Source organism: Tauraco erythrolophus, chromosome 2 (assembly GCF_009769465.1).
Source record: "Tauraco erythrolophus isolate bTauEry1 chromosome 2, bTauEry1.pri, whole genome shotgun sequence".
NCBI lineage: Eukaryota > Metazoa > Chordata > Aves > Musophagiformes > Musophagidae > Tauraco > Tauraco erythrolophus.
The window spans coordinates 65,937,340-65,960,617 of NC_141466.1; the positions used below are offsets into that span (position 1 = coordinate 65,937,340).

The following is a 23,278-nucleotide window of genomic DNA, read 5'->3' on the forward strand; positions in this document are numbered from 1 at the left end:
TTCCCAGGGACTCACTCCACCTTTTGCCCTACACCTTTACAATTATTTCCACAGCAGCAGAGGAAAGCAAATCAGTCAGCAAAACAGCACTAACGATCATAACCCACAGACAACAAACTTAAATTAGACAAAGGGTTTTAAAAGCTTTCTTGAATTGAACAGCCAAGTAAAAACTGAGACACAAGACTATATCAGCTGCCTTTAATTTATCAGAAGCTGACAACACATACATAAGCTCTTGATATAAACGATGCCTAAGTTTGAGATAAAGGACTGAGCATCGCTGTTCTGCTTCCAAGCAGTAAGAGTGCTTTCAGGTTCAGACCAAAACAAAACTCAAACTAAAGCAATTTCATGATCATCACATTATCTGCTCTCTCCTAAGCTTTAATTTCGATATAGAGAATAAAAGCACTCCTTTTCCCTCTCACTCAGAAAAAAAGGGGGAAAAGAAAATGAGAGAGGATCTAAAATTGTAAACCAGATTTTCTCAGGCTTACACAATCAGTAGTTTATGTAGCTTGTTAACCTACGACACCACCAAAGCTAAAAGTTTGGCAGCATTCACTGAAGGACATTTACACTGGTAATTGACAGCGGATGCCCAGAACATCAATCTCAACATCTACCAAACTTGGAAAAAAAAAAAAAAAAAACAGAAAACTAAAGAAAAATAAAAAATATTCTTTGTTTTAAAAACAAAGTTTAAATTGTATAGGAAGACTTAACAGGCTTGTCCCAGATTATATACAAAGTCTGTTACAAAGAGACCTATGAGAGACTTTGTACTGTAGATGTGTTCAAGAATTTATTACATCTTACACCACGTTGCTTTGAAATGACAATTTTCATATCAGCTTGGTTTTCCTTCTCTTATGTTTGAAACACCAAGACTTTGAACAGACCTTTTGGAATCAATGTTAAATATAACTTACTATGAAAAAATCATAGAATCATAGAATTGTTAGGGCTGGAAGGGACCTTCAAAGGTCATCTAGTCCAAGCCCCCTGCAAGGAACAGGGATATCTCCAACTAGATCAGGTTGCTCAGGGCCTCATCCAACCTGGCCTTGAACGTCTCCAGGGATGGAGCATCCACCACCTCTCTGGGCAAGAAGTTTGAGGGGGTTTGTTTTGCTTTATAGACGAGCACTATGAGATGATCATGGTCTGATTATGAAAATATTGAGAAATTTTAAAATGACAAATATTCAGCATCTGTAAGATACTATGTCTTCAGACTCCACATCTTTTAAATTATTTTTACAGGAAACCCAAAAATAACAATATGAACTGCTACAAACCTTATCTTGCTTTTTATCTTCTGATTCATTACTGGATAATCTTGTCTTAAGTTTCACCGAGCCTTCTTTAAAGATATCTCCAAATCCAATACCTCGAATTTTCTTTGGCTGTGCTGGTCCAGATCCAGGTTCACTCCCATTTCCTGAAGAGGCCACAGGTGAGGTAGGACCACTGAAAACAGACTCTGAAAGTAAAAAAATACCAAAAGAAAGAAAAAGTTGTTTTAATATCTGAAATTATTTATTTGCTTTTCTGTGGAAAAAGTGGAAGTAACACAGTTATGTGCATTGCTCTTGCTAAACAGCCTTTCTAGAAACATTTTTGTAGCTGTAATGCCTCACGTTTGCTCTAGTTGTATATTTAACATAAAACTATTTGAAATTACATCAGTATTGCTTTGGATACTCTGGCAACTAAGTCATTAGATCACTAGTATTTCTTGCTATTTCAATTATCACCCAGGCTCCACAGTCTGTTAATGTCAACGTTATGTTTTCCATTAGTTTTAAGAAACATTGCTTACATATTCTCTGAAGATGTGTTTTCAGTCCAACATTTAAAAGCTTATCATTTGCCCAGCTATAGCTGCTGAGAGCAATAATCAATAATGGACCATAATGAGCCTTACCATGTTTCAACAGCTACAGGAAAAAAACATTTCAGTAGCAGAGTGATGCCTCCCAAGGCACCAAAGTGAAATTTCCCTATTGCTTAAAACGGCCTACCAAGAGTACCTGAAAAGAGTTTCTTGCAAATTTATTTAAACAGCTTTCTAACCTGGTAACACTTAAAACCTATTTTAAATTAGTTAAGCATACAAATCAGATGTAGTTGTTTGAGATTAATCACTGGTAGATAACACACGTATTTAAGATTCTTTCAATCTTGCAGTTTTAAGGGACAACATTTATCCACCTCCAAAAAACGTAGTTCAGAAGAACTTAATTTATGTGTTACGAGCTTTTAGACTTTTCTACTGTTTATTTTATTTTTAAGTTACAGTCAAGTCTGTTAAAACCTACAAACTAGAATTCATGAGCAAACTATTTCCACATGCAGAAATCCAGGAAACAGTCATGTGAAAATAGACAGCTGTTATAAAACAAATTCAAAATAGCCTACACATCTTTTAGCCTTTCAGTTAAGTTCTTTCCAGAGTACGCATTTCTGGGAATTGCAATAAAGATTAAAGCCTCTTTCCTCAAATATAAATTTAAAAGGTTTTGATAATACTGCGATGTTACACAGTCACTTGACTTCAGTTTCTCACTTTTTCTCAACTGAGTTAACTCTTAGCTTAGTTATATCCCTCTTAGATATCTAAAAGGATAGCTAGGCATTTCATTGATGATAAAAGTCCAGGTTGCATGTTTGAAAGACCACGGCTCGGTGAATGGGGCATTTACTGTTTCCCAGGATCCCTGGCAGACACTTGAGATCCTGACTGTGAAAGTACTGAGCTTTAAATATAACCCCTCAGGGTGTGAGAGGCTGAAAATCATAACTTGTTAGTAACTGACAGAAAATACAATCACTTCAAATTACTGTTCAGTCCCACTGATCTCAATGTTCAGGAATTAAGACCAACACATATCCATTTGTAAATTCATCTCACTAGACTCCACTAAAGTCAGTGAACTTGACCTCCAAGGAGACAGCCACTGAGCTATTTGGAACTGCTCAAATCAAACAACTCTTGTTTTATACTACTGAAATCATTTCCACAATTTACCAAAAACAATCTAAGTGAGACTTTTCTTTCCTGCCTCTGAAGCAACCCTTGTTAGAAACAATACAGAACATCTAATAAACAAGGGTGCACATTACTACAAGGGAAAAGAATAACACTAAAAAAAAATAAATCACTTTTTCCCCTTGAATATTATACAGCCATCTTTAAGCATCATTTAATTCGCTTTAAGACTGTTCCCAAAGAACATTCCCATTCCACCAGTATCATATCAAAAGTCCTCAGTCTTCCAGCAGGTCTTCACAGACAGAAATCCTCTGAAGTGCAGTTTCAAGGGAACACAGTAATTGCCTGTGAAGCAGGCAGCTGCCTGGCACCCCTCAGCACCCAAATACTGTTCAGCCACAGACCACCTGCTTCTGTCTGAGCTACATAGCCACAGCCACAAAGGAACAGCTAAATGTAAATCCTTCCTTAAAAAACATTTTATTGTCAGATTAAAACATAATAAAGAACCAGGGCCTTCTCAAGATTCATTTGAACTTGAGGCTCTCTATACTGTTTTGCTTTGATTCAAGTTTTAATTCTCAACTGACATAGTTAACCACTTAAGTTTTTCATGTTAGAGAACTCATGACAGTAAGAGTAAGACTGAAAAAAAGTATTAAAAATGGAAGAATAATTTTATATCTAACACTAAAATGCTCAACTCTGAATGTGATAAAATTTCTAGTGATAAAATGCAGAATATACATTTTCAAGATCAAGACCTTGAGTGCAATTTTATTAGAAGTGTACTGGGAGCAAGACAGGTATCTTCATACTCAGCATCAATATTTTCTAGAATGAAATTAAATACTTAACCATTCTTAAGAAGCTTGAATTCTTTGTAACTTTTGTTGTACTACAACCATAATACTCCAAATTACACCTGAAATCTAAAATGACTTTGCTAAGGGTTTACAACAAACAGAATGCCACCTGTGTCATCCGGAGTGTCCTGTGTTTCTCCATCATCCGTCAATTCCAATTCTTTCACAAAGTTTGAAGGGAACAACCCTGCCTTGCCGTTTAGTGTTCCACTCCACCAGCCTTCTTCTACCTGTATAGAAATATTTTACACATTACCAATAAAGCAAAAGAAAATTCCCATCAATTCCTTCCACATTTCACTTATAAAAGTCTACGAACAACTTTGGCAAAGATTAAATTACTATGATTTCTCTTTAAACAAACCTACCAAAGATGTAGAAACAGTAGGCAAAAGAAAAGCAAGAAAATAATTTACTGTCACTTCTATCACTACAGCAACAATCCTGAAGCCTAAGACTTAGCCCTATGCCAATTAATCCAGAAGAGTAGTAAAATGTTCAGCAACTTTCTCAAGATAAGACAGAGTAACAGCCATTACACATCTAACAGAATAAGAAAATATTAAAACTGTTTATGAAATGAAGATAGAAATCTTAGCCTGGCTTTCTAAGAAAATTTTTACATAGTCTTGCTGTCTATCTGTCTTCTGTTCTGTCTTACCCGGTTTCCACCAGTCCCCCTTCCACTATTCCCATTGAACAGTTTCAACCAATTTTGATCAAAAGAAACAAATTGCAAAGATACAATTTCTACAGATGATGTCAGGTAGAACAGAGAAAAGTCCTTAAGGACATCCCAGAGTAATGGAAAACTAAGCTATCCATTCCTTCTAGCAGGAGACAGCCAGCTGAACAGTGTATGCCTAGCTCGACATGTGCCAGAAGATACAGACATTTCCCACGAGTTGGTCAGCCAAAGGAGGTAGCTGAGACATACAAGGATTTTGCGGTGGCACACAGTCCTAAGGATAGTAGTCTGTTGGATGCCAAATTTTGTTGGCTTTCCTGTTCACAAAATAACTAATTCTTGCACTGGAAATAAATCTGTTTGGGAATCATGGAACATAAGGACTATAACTATATATGACTATATATATATATACACACACACACACATATATATATATAAACACACTGTATATACACTGTTCAGCCTGGAGAAAAAAAGGCTTATTGCAGCTTTCCAGTATTTAAAGGAGGTCTACAGGAAAGCTGGAGAGGGACTTTTTACAAGGGTGTGTAGTGATAGGACAAGGGGGAATGGCTTTAAACTGAAAGAGAGGAGATTTAGATTAGATATAAGGAAGACATTTTTCACTCTGTGGGTGGTGAAGCACTGGAACAAGTTGCCCAGAGAAGTTGTGGCTGCCCCATCGCTGGAAGTGTTTAAGGCCAGGTTAGATGAGGCTTTGGGCAACCTGGTGTAGTGGAAGGTGTCCCTGCCCATGGCAGAGGGGTTGGAACTAGATGATCTTTAAGGTCCCTTCCAACCCAAACCATTCTATGATTCGATATGCTTGGATTCCGGTGTGTCCGTTACACTGCAATACTCCAAAATTTCATGGAACATTTATCGGGAATATCCCATGGTCCAAAGCAGAAGAAGCAAAAGCTGGGCATGCATAGGTGATGGTGTAACCCTAACCTAACAATGCCAAAAGACTGAGTAAGAATTGTGCTTTTCAAATTTCTGAACAGTTTTCAAAATATCTTAAATAAATTGAATGTATTTGCCTAAAGAGCACTACCTAAAAACTATAATTAAGAAAAATCTTCAGAATATCTCATTCCTATTGCTCTGTTTTGAGGCTGGAAAGCTGTTTTTAGATAAGAAAGAAAGGGGGGGGGGGGGGGGGGGGGGAACAACTCACACCAGCAGTTGTTTACATTATCTTTTTTTAGCTTTGTTTTGTAGGTCACTACGCCTGACACAGGCATAGTTTTTAAACACTAGCATATCTCCAGGCAAGCAGAACGTATGCAAAACCTGGCAGCTACAGAGACAGACAGGCAACTTTGTTATTTTTAAAGACACCCTAGTGCTCAAATATAGCTTTGCTGTGGATGGTTCGAGTTCAGAGTCTGGTCCTCTGAAATAAATTTTAAGCACAAATTACTCACAAGTGCTGGCCAGGTTCTGGCACTTCATGCTTTATATAATACGTTACAAAAAACCTAAAATTCAAATACCTTGACTCTCCCATACGAAACCCAAGCGCCATGAGAAAGGGACTTTTAATGCTTACAATACAGAAAGCAACTCAAACATCCATTTATTCTTCTGCCAAGAAATAAAGTCAGCAAAGCACTTTACAGACTTGCGAGGCAAAGTGATGCCAGTTCAGAGACACTCGAGAACGAAACAAAAATTTCTTGAATGTACTTCCATCAGCCTACTCACCAGATTGTCTTTAAAAAAACCTGACTACATACAAACAGTATTACCAGAAAAGGCATCTTTAATTGACACTAAAAAACAGGTAAAAAAAGAGTTCTGCACACTTTGATGGAGAGTATTTGTGCATTTCTGGGCACTAGCAACAGAGATGACAGTTTCACAACTCTCACATTCCATTTCAAAATCTTACTACATGATACAATCTCCACAAGAGGGAGTTACAGCTCCGGTACACACCTCAGTACTTTTGAGTGGGAATTCCATCAGCTTATTTCTATAAGATGATGAAAATTCAGACTTCTAAACAAAAGGCAGAAAAAAAGGCTGAAACAAGCAGTTTTGCCATTCTGATTACTGTTTTTTTAATAAAAACTCCATTAACGGAGTCATATTGATCTTGATTATGCTTGGTAACACAGTATACAAACACTACAAACATAATACTACAAAAAATAAATCGGCTATTTAGTGCTACATCTGACAAGAGCAGGGGGAAGATAAAAAGAAGAAACAAAAGTTTTACCGCAATGACACTGTTATCACTTGCACTTTGTGCATGTATTTTGCATGTAAAAACCCACATTCTGTAAGCAAAAAAACCCTGCAGATTCAGCCAGCACACAGCACAAGGGCCTTCTTCCCTAAAAGCTACTTCTGATCCTTGTAGCCTGCTCTCTTCAATATTAGCCATTTAATTTCTGAACTCATCTGCCTCCACTTTTGATTTTATGATCAGTACTGTCAGCTGTAACTACTCAATTCATGAAAACAATCACAAGGGCTAAATGCTGAATTATTCTCAGGTCACTGGTAGAACTGATCCCCTTGTGAAGATGATTTTACTTGATCTTCCCCATGGAAAAAAGTGATGAAAAGATCTTTCACTGAACTAACAGTTATGAGTTACCTACACATATATAAATAGCACCTTTTATATATAAATGGAAGCAAGGACAGTCTCACAGTAGCAAAGACAGTTACCTAAGGTAAGTTATTCCTGCATGTTGCACAACTAATAGATGGTATTTTCTACTATCAACATTTCTGGTCCATCAGCACAGTTTTGTGAAGCAGATCTAGCCTACATCTCTCATGTCTATTCCAGACCATCAGCATGCCAAAGCTCTGTGCTAGTAGTTAGCTGCAGTATTTTTCTACCTGGTAGCATTTGCCTAAAAATTTGATTAACAGTTTTTTTTAGAAGTAGCAAAGGCTGCATACTACAAACATTTATTTCCAAATCATTAAGAAAAGAAGCAGCATGCGGATTGACACAAAAAAAAAAAAAAAAAAAAAGAATTAAAAAAAAAAATCCATGTTTCCTTAAGAAACCAGATGAGGAAATGCTTTGATCTTTTTTTTCTGTTTGGCTACTTGGCCATCTCTGATATATCACACTGAATGCACCTCCCAAAATAACTCCAGATGTTGACACACGCAACCCAAAACGACAGCTTCCGCAACAGCTCACTGCGCACGCTCTCTCTTGTAAATGCTTATGATGGACCAAAGTCATGACTGCTGTGTACAGGCACTATCCATAAATTAGTGAAGTTATCCAGGAACACTCCTATATAAAACACCCACACACAATGGTATTTATGAAGCTGTGATTTTAGTGATCAGGTTTTACAAGTCACTTGACCTTTTTATTCAAAGTGAACGAATTCTAGAAGTCATTAGTGCACATGCATCTAAAAGCATAACTTTTTCCTTACTAAGAGAATGGAAAAGTCCTTCCTGGCAACTGCCAGGATCCTGGAGAGTTAGCACTCTCTTGAAAAGAAGTCATGCATGTGAAAAAAAAAAAATCTCAGAAAGCTACTTAAAAAGCACCACCGGACACATGGCTAGAAAGAAAGGTTCAACCTTGTTCCTCAGACTCTCAGGGAGGTCGTAAGAAGAGACAGCAACAGTAAAGGTCAGAGCAAGTTGTGCAGAAGTTTTCCACCTAGTTCTGAAAAAAATTCCTTCCACAATCGCTCGGATCTTTTCCGCAGGTTCCCCAACAGAATTCACTTTTGTAAGAAACACTCTTCCCACATATTCAAGCCCACCACAACACAAGTTGCTACTGAATGGAACAGATACCAAGGAAGCATGTAGGTAGGAAAAGATAAGACCAACCCACTCCAAATCCCCACTCAAATACAGAAGGACACTGCCATCGAAGTCCACATATTTTTGTGCAGGTGGGTTGGAGTACCATAGGTACAGGCTTCTGTGCTGAATACCGTTACTATTAGTTCAAAGCTTCAATGAGTTTCAAAAAAAACATGAAACTGGAAAACCAGGTCAAACAACATTTTCACCTAAACCAAGTTAGAGTATGACAACTCAAAGGCAACCGGTTAAACAGTATTCCAGAAGCATCTTAAAAACAAAGATAACAGTCAGGGCCAAAGAACTGTAGAGGTCTTTCGAAAAAGGAATCTATGTAACAGATCACAATTTATTGATACAATGATCAAATACTTCCCCTAAACATCTAGCATTCATTGCTTTAGGATTAGATCCTGAGAGAAAGAACTCCTATGCTATCAGCTTTAGCTGCAGCTTCAAAAACACCACTTCCCATGCTATTTTTCCAACATCCTTGCAATTCAAGTAACAAGACAAAAAAAACAGATTTACTTTTGGCCACATAAAGAGAGGATCAGCTCTGTAAAACAGCTTACCTCGTCATTGATGTCGATCACATCCCCGAGCTTGAGTTCCAGTTCATCCTCATTCTGTGGGACATATTCGAAGAGCACTTTGCACTGCCGCTTCTTGGACCCTGATTCAAGAGAAATGGCAAAAGTAAGCACACTTGCAAAGGAAAACTCGTTTTTCCTCCGCGCAGCTCCTGAGGATCAAAGCTGACCTGAACACCCACAAATCATTGCAAAAAGCTACATAGCATTTGCTGCTGGTTTTCCAGTTTGTTTGTGTCACTTTAGGCTAGCAAACTATCTTAGAGCTTGAAAATCATCGAGCTTCACAAACTGCTGATTACAAACACACACACTATGCTGCCAATTAAAGACATGCTATAAAAAACCCACAATCAACACAAGCAAGTTAGATAAATCTCCAGTACCATGACTTTCAAACTATTTCCTGACTGAAATCTGCAAGAACAACTGCTGCCAGTTCAGTGTTAGCACCTGCTTGGAAGAAAACGTACAAGTTCGAGCCTCCAGTCTTTAAGCAATCCTGAAAGAAAAAAAAAATGTTTTGTCCTGCACAACACTCAAATGCCGATAGACTTTCTGCTCTCTAATAAAGACCTTGCTAACTGCAGGTCTGAGGTAATGTTAACATTTGCTCGGCTCATATTTCAAAATCCAAACTCATTTTTACCTGCAAATGCAAAAAAAAACCCCCCTTTTTCTCAGTATGGAGTTGAGAAATTAAACCTAAGCTTCAATTCGCAGTATCTGACAAAAGCAAAATTAAACTGAAGTGCAGTCTTTAGATGTTTGCCACCTATCATTAAAGCTTTCCAGGCATTAAAAAGATGAAATGGCATCCCTGAGAGGGGAGAGCATTGAATTGGCTTCCAACAACCCCTCCAGCCAGAGCAGTGTGAACCTACGACTGCCCAATTACTCTGCACATATCCTGGAGTGATGCTGCTGCTGAACCCGGTGAGTTTAGGCTTTTCTCTTTCAAACAAAAGGCAATGCCTTCAGACCTTTCCCACAACAGAGCAGCCAGCAGGCTTTTGAAGGCAATTGTCATCCTGAGCTATGACCCACACACGCTCCCTATCCTGCCCAAAACCAATCTACCACAATTTAAATGAAAATATGAATCAAAAGCTTGAAGTGGTAAAGCTTAAGCTTGTAGGAGCTGTATAATTTCCACACTCTCACTTATACCTTGCACTCCTTTCATACTCAAGCTTCAGCAATCAAGATTAGCTGGGTAAAAACATTTCAAAACACAGATACTGCCTCCAGGCCTGATCCTTGTCTTCTCAGAGCAGCACTGAAAAGTCCAACATCAGACATGTCGAAGATTGCCACACCCAGCGTCCTCTGCACAAAACACACCTGGCAGTCAAGTAACAGTCAGCACCTAAAATTTCTGAAAGAGGGTTCAGCAAATCAAGAATTCCCTACATGCCAGTACTGCCTGTGCTCTGAAGAGCTTGAAAGGGGCAGGAAACAAATAAACGAAAAATGTGAAGCTCTATGGGTTACTTCTAATAACATGCAATTGTCCACATAATATACCCTTGTTTTAACTCCGCAGAAACTCATACATCAATCCAGAGGGATTGTTAGGTTAACAGTAATTGCAATGAACGGTTCACTGGCCTTTACTACCCCCTACAGCGCTTTCAAGGCTTCTCCTTTGTATGAGATTAATTGATACCAAAAAAAGAAAAAAGGCAAATCAAAAAGTCACGGCCATTTGGCACAAATCTGATCTCAGCATTCCTTTTCATACTGGAATTCTATCTAAATGGGGAAAAAAACAAACCCACAGACGCACTTCACATCCAGAACTCTCTCTCACCTGAGGTCTGTTTTCAGTGATACCCAGTTTAGGAAGTATTGCCTTCCAATTCTGAAAAATCCCTAGATGAACCTTGGAAGCTCACCAATCCGCTCAGCAAACACCACTTCAGTTTCAGGTGGTGCAGCAGGACTGCTGGGCTGGCTGCCCCCAGGCAATTCTGTCTGTTTCCAAAACAATTTGTCTGGCTTCAGGTTTTATTTGTTTTGTACAGGGTAAACCAAATTTAGCCCTTTGTTGCCATAATTTAGCACATCTTCTGTATTTTCCTCTTCCTAAATAAAGGCAGCCATCTAACTGATAGGAACGCTGCCTACTATCCTCCTGATATAAAATACCTGAATTCAGCAAGAAATGCACATGAGAACACCACAGGGACTTCCCAGGCAGAGACAACCTACCTCATTGCACTTTGGAAACTTGCTATTGAAGAAACTTAACTTTGTTTTTAACATTGTAAACCTCGTTCTACCAGGTCAGGAACCAGAAAGGGAAAAACGACTAAGCACTGGAAACCTTCTGAAGGGAGTGAGCGATTGCCCAGGCACAAAGCAAACAGGATCAGCAGGAGCTGTTTAAACAGCCTTCCAGGAAAGAGGGAACAGTAAGTAAAAAGGAAACACAAAGATTGTCGTTACTCCAAGTAAATAGTTGCATGCTTAAAGGAAGGTGCCTGTACACCATTTTCTTCTAGGAGGATGCGACTAGCCAGAGCACTGCAGAGTTTGAGACCAAGTTGTACCTACTACCCTGACCACAGCCACACAGCCACCAGCATAAGGACGAGATGCTGAACATATATATATATTTTTTATATACGGGATACGTGTATATATATACACATATATATATACACACACACACACGATCCCATATATATATATGGGATCATTCCAGGGTTAGGGAGACCAGAGTGAGCAGCCGACACCTGAACTGGTATCAGATCATGTTCATAGAATCATATAATATTTCGAATTAGAAAGACCCATAACGATCATGTTGATTCCCCTTCAGAGCCTGGCTGCGTTAATCTAGGAACAGCATTAATTTTGAGACTAGATTTCAAAAGTTTGCTGATGCAAACATCTAACAGGCATGTATATGCTGTTGCCAGTATGTATACACAGATCAGGTTCTCTAAAAAGTCATTTTGAAGGTAACAACCTTAGTTGCCTAGAAGAAGGTTTCAACAAATTTGTAAACCTGGTGGTCCCATTTCAGGGCCTTAAAAGACAACTAGTGGCTCTTCTTAGATAGGCAAAAACTCAAAAGCATAAACATAGCAGAAACAGCAAGTTCTGAACTCTTTCAAAAAAAAAGCAAGCTTAAAACCTAAAGGCCTGCAATTCCTCCTAAGGGAGAGGAAGACAGTAATATAGAGCAATGTTTCTTGTAAGACTGAGGTGTCCAAATACAAATCACAAGTCAATTATCTGGATGCAGGGAACACCAAGTTTTCTGCTCTAGGTTTTAGTCACCTCGATTTAAGTACTGGCACTAAAACATAGAAATCACACATACAGAGGCACAAAGCCTGTGCTCCTGACCATCCTGGGGGCTGCAGTCACAACCACTGGAAGATCACTGCTTTTTCTTAGACAACACCAACTCCACCTTAATTCACACTAGAAGTGAGCCCACTGACCATGAGGAATCTGAACGAGAGGGTCTTTCCTTGTCATAAAGCCCTGAATTTGTAGTAAAACTTTTATGTTTAGAAGAAATGACCATAATAATTAAAAACAACGATTGTTTTTAATTATTATGAAGAGGCTTGCAGTTCTTATTCAGGTACCTGACAATATAAGCAGAGCTCACGTGAAGTTACAAAGCAACTCTCTGGAACCTGGAAGGGGTCTAAATCCTGTTCCCAGGAAAATTCATCCCTATTGCTGCTGTTAAGAACTACATATAAGCTTTCTGCCCATGCAGCCAGGAGCAGAATTTGGCTTAGAACCAAAGTTTTTTCCTCCTATGTCTCTACTTTTCTGTACAACCTTAAAACTAAGTCAGACATTAAATAATTCATGTTTATTAAAAAAAAAAAATGCATATCAGCAGCTTACGCAATTGAAGGAATTGGAAAGACTACATACTCTTCTTGAAGCTTTTGGACGGGGGATGAGGCTGAAATCCTCCTGCTGGAAGCCCATAGCTGCTCATACGCTGCACAAGACTGGCTACATTGCCAGATTTCTCCCTCCTGACTGGTACGGCATCATCCTTGGGCTCTACATCCTTCTTAACTTCCTGAAACAAGAGATTTAAAAGACTAAGAGGCCATTTAATTATCCAAGAGGTCCATGGTTTTAGACAGACAGACGCTCCATAGACAAACAGATTTCAAGTACTTACCATTTGGAATGCAATGATGTATTATACTCAAAAATCATGGCATCTTGTACCTAAACATACTAAAGGCCTTAATAAACTTGATCTCTCCATACAATCATGTTAGTAAACAGGTAAGCTGATGTGCTGTGAAAATTCAGAAACAGAGGCAGTATTTTAGCCACCTACTCCAACCCTAAAAAAAAGTAGCTTTGAGCCCAGAATCCTATATTACAACTCTTAAGTCACAGTTCATATTTGAGAACATTTTTAAAAATATAAATATTACTTCAATGACAGACCTATAGGGTAGGGCACTAAATAAAATATTTTATATATAAAACTGTATTAGGCCATCATCTCTGTTTCAGAAAGCTCAAAAGTTGTTTACAGATAAGATGCAATCATACTGCCTGAAGACACGAATGGAAACAAAAGTGAGATTCAAGAAATAAAGTGGGAAGAAGTAAGGGGAAAGAGTGTAGGAGGGAAGTAACAGAGACATCATTTTTCTGATAATTGTCTCCTTTCTATCTTCCTACATTAAAGTGTGAGCAGTAGAATTGAACGTGCCAATCAAGACTAAGAAGCCTATAAATAAGAAAGCATCAGTTCTTCGCAGGAAAGGCCCTATACTCAGCAGTTACTCTACTTCATCACCTCATTAAATGAGACTCCAGTGGAGAACAAATACTCTTGAAGAAGGAAATCATCACTTTGCACAAGAAGAAACCCATTAAGTCAGATCAATGGCCCATCTAGTGCAGAACACAGCTCCCAGCAGTCGCAATCCCAGACGCTCTTTAGAGAGTTAGCCTGCAACCCAGATCCTCCGACAGTCCCAGAGCACCCATAAGGTTTCATTAGGGAGATACATCCCCTCCCCTCTCCCTTTCACGTCTGCAGATGAAGCTGTCTAATCCCTTTCTGCACCCATGCTCCTGTCCGCCTCCACAGCTTCCTTGGGGCCAGACACCAGATATTCACTCTCAGCTACATGAAGAAACTCCTCTCTCACCTGCTTTAAGCTGACACCTTACTAGTCCCAGCGCATGCTCCCCACCACTGCATTTAGTTTATCATTACCCTCACAGCTGTGTAAGTCTTGATTATATCCCACCTTGGCTTTATCCTCTCAACTTGAAGAGTCCCAGCCTTCTCAGCTCCCGTCTCACCAGGCAGCTGCTCCATCCCTTTAACCATCTAGCTGTTTGTCCCATCCTGGTGTCAATAGATCTGAGAACACCTGGCATCCCTGCCAGTGTTTTTGGCTGTCACTGCACCTGGAGCAGAGGATTTCAGAGAACTGAAAGCAGCACTAACAGATATTCATGAGCTGATGCTTAACTCTCAACTGGCAGATCTATGTAGGCATGGTATGGATTACCTGTTCTTATACACATTACTTGGCATTTACCTACCTTCAAGCTCATCTGCTACCCTTTTTGCCTATTCAGCACCTTGCCATCAGCATGGCACTGGAATACATAAGAGTTTAATAACACTCACAAGATGGGAATATCCGCAGTTAAATCCCCTCTCCAGATGACCACAGATGCTGAACAAAGCCGGTACCAACATCAGCTCCTGAGGGATCCCACTGCCGACCCTCCTCTATCCTGACAGGTCACTGATAAGTCATATAATTATAGAATGGTTTGGGTTGGAAGGGACCTTCAAGATCATCTAGTTCCAACCCCCCTGCCATGGGCAGGGACACCTTCCACTAGGTCAGGTTACTCAAAGCCTCACCCAACCCAGCCTTGAACACTTCCAGAGATGCGGCAGACACAACTTCTCTGGACAACCTGTTCCAGTGCTTCAACATCCTCATTGTAAAAAATTTCTTCCTTAGATCTAATTGTGGGAAAATAACCGAAATTGGGGAAAATGGAGAAATACAGCTTAGCAAAGTTCAGCTCAAAGGCTGCAACATTAGAGCAGCTTTGAGGTGAGAAGCAGTTGCTGCTCCCAGGATGGACACGGCCTGTTGGTCAGATGAAATGAGCAATGTCTTTGAAGTGGGGATTAGAGTGGTGCGGAGGTACCATGGCTCATCCCTGTTATCAGGGGCAAAGAACATCTGGTGAAGATAACCGTCTAATTGCCACCAAGGAAGATGGATCGCAACTGTTGCCCCAGGAAATCTTGTCCTTTAGTTGAACTTTGCTCATTATAATGTCATTATAATACCAAAACACACCTCCACCTCAAAAGCTACCCGCCTCCGGGCTGCGACCACCCCTCACTGAGCAGGCGCCTTGAATTTCTTCTTGCCTATACCTTTAAATCGAAGAGAGAAAAGTTTACACCAATCCTAACAAAGGTATGTATGACTAGAGTCACTCAAGCTCCACCTGAAAGTAGAGAAATAGTATAAAATGGCAAAAAACAAAGGGGATGTTAGGGAGAAGCCCCTCCATCGAAACATCTGGGATCAGACGACGGGCTGAACCTCTCTTCTCCCCCCCATAGGGACGCCTATTGGGTAAGGACATTGTGTTATGCGCATTTATTTACTAACATCTTACTAGCTATTTGGTATTATCACTGATCAGTAATAGTCTTATATTATCACTGCAGTATTTTAGTTAAAGTTCTTTTGTAGTCAGTCACTATCACCGGCTATCTACGAATCTATATCCTGTCACAAATAAAATCTTACCTTCAAAACGTGACACTAATCTAAATCTCCCCTCTTTCAGTTTAAAGCCATTGCCCCTTGTCCTATCACTATACGCCCTTGGAAAAAGTCCCTCTTGAGTTTTCTTGTAGGCCCCTTTAGATACTGGAAGGCTGCTAGAAGATCTCCTTAGAGCCTTCTTTTCTCCAGGCTGAACAGCCCCAACTCTTTCAGCCTGTCTTCATAGCAGAGCTGCTCCAGCCCTCAGATCATCTTTGTGGCCCTCCTCTGGACCCACTCCAACAGGTCCATGTCCTTCTTATGTTGCTTCTTATTCTTTAAGCACCTTCCAATCCATAAAAGAATTTTTCCTTCAGTCTCAGAGCAACTTCAGTCCTTCAATAACTTGATGGAAAATTTTGCCAAAGTTTCTGAAAACCCAAGTGTGTCATGTCCACCAAATCTCACACACCTATGTGCTAAGCGAGGCCCTCAAAGCCCATCAGCTTTCCCACCACAGCAGCATTACAACGTCTTGAGGAAAGCAAACACCTGCAAGTACTTTGCAGCTTTCCATGATCCACTTCAGAACAATTCTTGCATCTATCAACAGCAGCCACTGGTGAACAATTCCACTAATTATTTCAGCTACAGTTGCAATAAAATATTTAATAGTATTTGAAAACAATATTGGCAATATATACACACACACTTACTAATGTTGTGTGAACTCTTATACATGAGCTTTAAGACAACAAAACGAATACATTGATGAAACGCCAAAAAAAATGAGACGTATTCACCAGGACCTACCTGGTGCTTTTTGGAACACCAAAAGCCAGGCTACTCACTGCAGCTGTCCAGCTGGAAAACTCCACAGGTCTGGAAAGCTACTGATACTTTCAAACGTACTATGAACCTCAAGGCGAACAGTCCAAAGCACCCTCCTATTTCCCAAAATCACAGAGCAAGAAGAATAAGCAACACTACAGACAGCACAATTTTTCCTCCCACTCATCTATGTTACATAAAGAGGCTTTTCAAAAAATGAGTAGTTCCTGCTGTTACTCTCCTTCATCCGCAGAGATTTCTGCCCTGGAGAAAGGGCAGAGCTAAGAGCCCTACAGAGCTAAGATCTCATCTTCCAAGTTAAAATAAATAAATAAAACCCCAAAACTCCAGAAGACCACAGCATTGTGTCTACCTCCCATGTGAGGAGACATTTCACATTTCAAAGGCTTTGTTATTCTCAGTCTTAATAGCTAGTTTTTGACCAGTCACTTGCAAGTCTGATAAACCATAAGGAATTAAATTTGGCTACGGCTGGAAAGTTTGCCACCTCCAAAACACCTTTCTAGTCACCTTACTGACAAGGCCATTCTGCTCAACTCAATATTGGCACTTAAAACTTGCCTAGAGTGGATCTGTCCCTGGATTTTTTAAATCATAATATTTTGCTATGTAATTTATACAGCCTCCATTCCAGCTGCTCCAGGAACTAATGCTTCCCCAGTTAACTGGTTTCTCAGTCGTAATGCTTTCCGGTGAGAAGTCAGCTCCAGGCTCCCTTTCCTGGGTTTGTCCTTCACACAAGACTTCAGAAGTGGCTGCTGCAATGATTTTGTGAAAAACAAAGGCGCAAAAGAGAAATGGGGAAGACATAGACAGGCGGCCTGGTCAAAACTGTGACCTACTTCTTCTAATAAATTAAAAAATAAAATAAAAAAAACACCAAACAAAAAACCCAATACAAACCAGTTCCAAATGCCAGAACAGGCTGTAAAGTAACCATCACGTTTTTCAGTCATTTGTAGCAAACAGACAATATACTTTTAAGTCCAGCAATAGTACCAAAGGCATCAAAATAATCAACAGGTTACAAATAACAGGAAATTATTTTAGACAAAAGCAGTGACCACAATGAAAGACCAAACACCCAAAAATGAAAGAGGGAATGCTTGAGCAACTTTCTTGCTTGACTCGAGTCAGTAATTGAAGTGTGACAGATCAGAAATACTCAACGTGTAACACAAAACTAGCAATGGCAAATATAACAAAGTATAGTGGAATCAGATTAAAAGAGAACAGATCTAAAAATAATTCTGTGAGCAACAGTTACATGAAAACCTTGCAGACTGATTCCAAGGCTAAAGATTTATTGATAAAGAATTTCATCAGCAGAAACCAGAAAGAACAACTGGACACTGGGAGAGACCGGTACCACCAGACCTTTCTAATACAACTAAGATATGAAAGTTGAATACTTCACTACAGAGGTAAAAGACACCTTCCTAATCTAAAAGATAAAAAGAAAGAGGATGCAAGGAAAAGATCAAGATGACTGTCGGATGACTGCTCTAAGATTAATATTCAAAAGCACACGTCAGGATCCTCTGACATATGTACCTATCACCACTGCCAGCAATTTCATCTGGAGCAGCATTGCTATGACTTTCTGACTTTCACGTGGACATACTAAGGTTTCACAAAGGCAGTTACTTCTAAACAAGATACGTATCTGTTTGGATCTCTGAAAAGTGACACTAATTGATTCATGCGTTAATAAACGCCCTGTTAATAACAGTCTGCAATTTTTATATCTCTGCCAGAACAGCTGGCCTGACTTTCAGCGGTTGGAAAATGACACTGCCTGTAGGTCTCATCTCTGCATTCAAACCAAAGATTAAATGACCCAGGTACCACAACATTCAACCTGAATATGCCCAAGACTCCTATTCATTGGCTTCACAACAAGTAAGGAGATTTTCCTTCTTTGTTTTTGTTGGTTTTGTGTTTTTTTTTTTATAAGTCAACATCATATATTCAAACTAAAAGAGGGTGCTGTGACAATATGAACAAAAAACCTCCAGGACACTTCATCTTGTTTTGAGGTGAGGCCACCACCAGTAAAAATAAGGTGAGGCTAGCCAGTAAAAATGAAATGAAAATCTGACATTAACTGCAGCTGGAAAATTTAATATTTTTGTTATGCCAGTCTGCTCCAGTTTAAGGCTTGTCAGTGTTTCCGTTAGCAACACAGATTTTATGCATTTATGACTTGGCAGTAGAAGGTCAATACAGACTGTCTCTTGGCATAAGACATACTCAACAGGGAAGTAACCACCCATTCTTTCTGTTGCAAACTACAGCTCTAGTCAAAGTTTTGAAGTTTTCATGATCTCCACTAAACATGTATTTCACAACAGTTGCAAAATTTGCCAAAATCTCTACAGACTGATATGCAAAAATGCATATAAATCTAACTCAGTAGTGAAAAAAGACTGGGGTGATTTTAAGGGGTGTGCTGGGTTTACGTGGTGGGGTTATGCTAGCAGGGGAGGGGCTGCAGAGATGGCCTCTGTAAGGAGCTTCGAGAAGCTTCCCTGGCTCCAAAACCAGTTGGACCCACCTGTGGCCAAGGCTGAGTCAGTCAGCATCTCTGAGTGACATATTTAAGAAGGGGACAAACAAACCTGAGCCAGGTGGCCACCACCACACAACTGGAGATGGCCACAGTGGCAGGTGGCACGGCTTGGAAAGCTCCGAAGCTCCCGCTCCCAGGGCACCCGCTGGGCGGAGTTCATCCTGCCAGGACAGCTGAGGTTCATCGGGCCAGTCGGGCCCGGCACAGCTACAGCAGAGAGAGAGGACTGAGATCTGAGAGAAATGGCCACACAGACATCAAGGTCAGTGAAGATGGAGTGGGAGGAGGTGTGCTGGAGCTGAGATTCCCCTGCAGCCAATGGCAAGACGGCAGGTGGTCCCTCTACCACCCATGGAGATTAACAGTGGAGCAGAGACCCATCCGCAGCCCATGGAGAACCCCACGCTGGAGCAGAGATGCCTGCGCCTAAGGCAGTTAGTAGAGGATTGTCTCCATGGGAAGGCCCTCCTGATGCTGCTGAAGACTGACAACAAAGCAGAGATGCATCTGCAGTCCGTGAGAAGGGACTCCACACCTGAACAGGTGTCTGCACCCTAAGAAGTTGTGACTTTGTGGGGAAAGCCCACACGGGAGCAATCTAATGGGTAAGGATTGCATTCTGTGGGAAGGACTCACGTTGAAGCAGTTTGCGGAGGATTGTCCGACAGACTCCATATTGGAGCAGGGGAAGAGTGTGAGGAGTCCTCCTCCTGAAGAGGCAGGAACAGCAGAAACAACATGTGAAAAACCGACCTGCAACTTCCATTCCTCATCCCTCTGCGCTGCTTGGGGAGAGGCAGAGCCGGGAAGAAGGGAGGAGTGAGGGGAAGGTGTTTTAAGATGTGGGTTAGTTTCCTGTTATCTTCTCAAGTAACTGTTAAGGAATTAAATCGATTTGTCCCCAGGCTGAGCCTGTTTTGCCCAGGGCCATGGTTGGTGGGTGATCCCTCCCTGTTCCTATCTGGACTCTCAGGCCTCTCACTACATTATTCTCCTCTCCACTCCAGTGCACAGGAGGAGAGAAGGGAGTGAGCAGCTGCAAGGTAGCTTAGCTGCCTGATGGGCTAAACCACAACAAGGAGCTATTGTTTTAATAGCACCCATCACAGTTTAACAATTCCTCAGGGAAATGTATAAAACTTATATATAAAATCTCAAAATCATTTAGGTACAGCAACATGTGAAACAAGAATTCTTCTTTATACACAGATAAAAGTCTAACAAGTCTAAATTCATTTACAGCCTCACAATGCCCATTAAAATAAACAAATAAGCAGGCAGTCCTGACCTACTTTTTAAGCAAGCAATCAAGCAGGCTTCCCACCATCAGCCGCTTGCCCATGCATCGCTCCAGGGGGGACAGCAGGATCCTCCCCGTTTCCCTCGACAGCAGCAAAGAGCACTAAAATCAGCAGGGAACTGGAGATAAAGAAAGCAGGTCAGATTGTCTGAAAGGACATGAGGGATGGATAGTTAAAAATATGAAGTCTGTTCCTGAATTACAGGGCACAGAGAAGTTCATTATCCAGCAAATCTAAATCCTTAGCCAGATTCTTCAAGCATAAATATTAAGACTTAAGCTGCCCACCTCCTTCTATCTATGTCATTATACCCGGAACAATCATCTTTAAACTTTTTACATTATTTCCACCGTAAACTACAAAACATCAGCTAGTTTAAAAGTGATGTACATTTCTGCCATTGGCTGTCATTTCAAAGCAGCAGAAAACAGTCTCGATCTTTAGAGAGGCTGAGATGAAGAATACACAAATGTAAATGTCTGAGCCTCCCCATACAATTTTCTCATCTCTCTTCTTCCCCATCAAAACAGCAATAAAGAACTCATGGACTGGCAAATTAAGTTTATGATTCCTGTTTTACTGGGCAGAAAATAAGGAAGTCAGAATTGAGCTTGTCACTAAAATTAGGGGAGAGGGAGGAATTAGAAGCTTACGATAAATCTACAGGCAATAGTTTTGTTTATACAAGTTTCTCTTCTCCTCACAGCCTACAAAAATCCCATCACTGAGAAATAACACATAAATATGTGTGCGACTATATAAAAATCTGTATAGTTGCATACAGATGAGATTGTCAGCCATAATCTGTTCAAGCGCAATGAAAAATCATGGTTCCTGGCACACAAAAAAAACCCCTCACATAGCTAATTATTTAAGCACCCATCATCTCTCACATTTACAGTCTCAGCTACATCAGCAGACAGGCAAGCACAGGGCAGCTTCAACAGCCACCGTCTCTTAAACCTAAGATATCCCACATCCCTTCATTTTGTCAGCATCTCCTCCTTGAATACAAAACATGCTTTCTCATCCTCAATGCAGGCAGCCCACAAAGGCAAAATATTTAGTAAAGGCAAAGAAAGGAATAGGTGCAATTTATTCACCTAATCTGCCCCATTCCTTTGCCACACTTGCCATGAACTGAAGGGACAGACAAAGACAATTTGTGAACCATGAGAGCTGAGAAGCTCCTGAGCTCTTTCCCTGGGAGTACTGTGTTCAGCTCTGGGGTCCCCAACACAAGAAGGACATGGAGCTGCTGGAGCAAGTCCAGAGGAGGGCCACAAAGATGATCTGAGGGTTGGAGCACCTCTCCTATGAAGACAGGCTGAGAGAGTTGAGGTTTTTCAGCCTGGAGAAGAGAAGGCTCTGGGGAGACCTTCTAGCAGTCTTCCAGTACCTAATGGGGGCTTATGAGAAAGCTGGAGAGGGACTTTTTACAAGGGCGTGTAGTGATAGGACAAGGGGTAATGAATATAAACTGAAAGAGGGCAGATTTAGATTAGATCTAAGGAAGAAATTCTTCCCTCTGAGGGTGGTGAGGCACTGGAAGAGGTTGCCTAGAGAAGTTGTGCCTGCCCAATCCCTGGAGGTGTTCAAGGCCAGTTTGGATGAGGCTTTGAGCAACCTGATCTAGTGGAAGGTGTCCCTGCCCATGGCAGGGGGGTTGGAACTAGATGATCTTTAAGGTCCCTTCCAACCCAAACCATTCTATGATTCTACGGGGCATTCAGGAGGTCAGAACAGGTTCTACTTCCCACCATAAGAGCTCAGCTGCAAGAAGTCACAAGCTGCCCCCAACTCCACAGAGGATGAAACATAGTTCTTGAAAGTAAAAACAAGTCACTTTAAAGATGAAAGCAGTTACCATCTGAAGAATGGATAAACTTAGTAACCTTTTGTTTTGCAAGAGAGATTACCTCCTGGGCAGTTTAATATGTTGTGGGATGATTTTTTTTGGCCTAATTTATGGCCAAAGTAGGGATTGTTATTTTTAAAGTGCTGACCTACGATCAGGCTGAACCAACAGTAAGGCAGCATCACTCCTTCTCTTTGCCTCTTCCAAAACTGAAATTGCTTTGTATTTGTACTTCTGTACACTCCAGTCAAAGGCATTTCTGTTCAAGACTAAGGTTAGAAAAAAGTTTCCAGCTGACATGAATCACCAGTAGTTTTCACGGGAGGTACAGACACATTCTGCTATGGGAGCAACTGTTGCTGTAGTTCCTCAACACTGCACATCACTAGCTCAAAGTGAGACGAGTGAAGCTTTGGAAATTCCCCTAATGTTTCTTATCAAAGTTTTATGCAGAGCTATCCATTTAAATCTAAAGGTTTTGCATGCTTCAAACATGACAGTCCCAAAAGCAAGGATGCAAAGTTGTGGTAGATAAATTTCCCTGCCATCAAGAGACGCCAGAAGACATCTGTGCACTCTCTGTGCATAGTGTAGTTTCATAAATGGCTGGAGATATATTTTCAGAAAGCTGAATTATTAATATTTGTGCCTGCTGCAGATTCAAATCACAATTTCTAACTTTTCCCCTCAAGAATAAAATATAATTAGCTACAGAAGTTAGACTCAAGCCAGACTCACGCTTCTCCAGTTTGCACACAGAAGCCCGGCATTTCCTTCTATTAAATCACACCCACATCATGTCACTCGGTATGAAGTTTAACAAGTTACCAATATTTTCACATGTATTATAATCTATGCTAAATATAGATCATATAATCATACTCCCTCCCTGTTAGGAAGAAAGCATCATCAATCAGGCAAGGTATCACTTCTTTCTCACAACGCATAACATGGAACAAGCAGGATC

At 40.5% G+C, this 23,278-nt stretch overlaps 1 protein-coding gene across 1 annotated transcript in view; it reads right to left on the minus strand.

Annotated features, from left to right (window-relative positions):
• The window catches only part of CD2AP (CD2 associated protein), a 69,907-nt gene that overhangs the window by 30,807 nt on the left and 15,822 nt on the right, over window positions 1-23,278 (minus strand). The window contains exons 3-6 of the mRNA XM_086625543.1: window positions 12,871-13,024; window positions 8,944-9,044; window positions 3,977-4,097; window positions 1,305-1,489 (exon numbers count right to left, since the gene is read on the minus strand). Coding sequence (XP_086481669.1) covers window positions 1,305-1,489; window positions 3,977-4,097; window positions 8,944-9,044; window positions 12,871-13,024 — 561 coding nt within the window. The remainder of the gene's footprint in view (window positions 1-1,304; window positions 1,490-3,976; window positions 4,098-8,943; window positions 9,045-12,870; window positions 13,025-23,278) is intronic.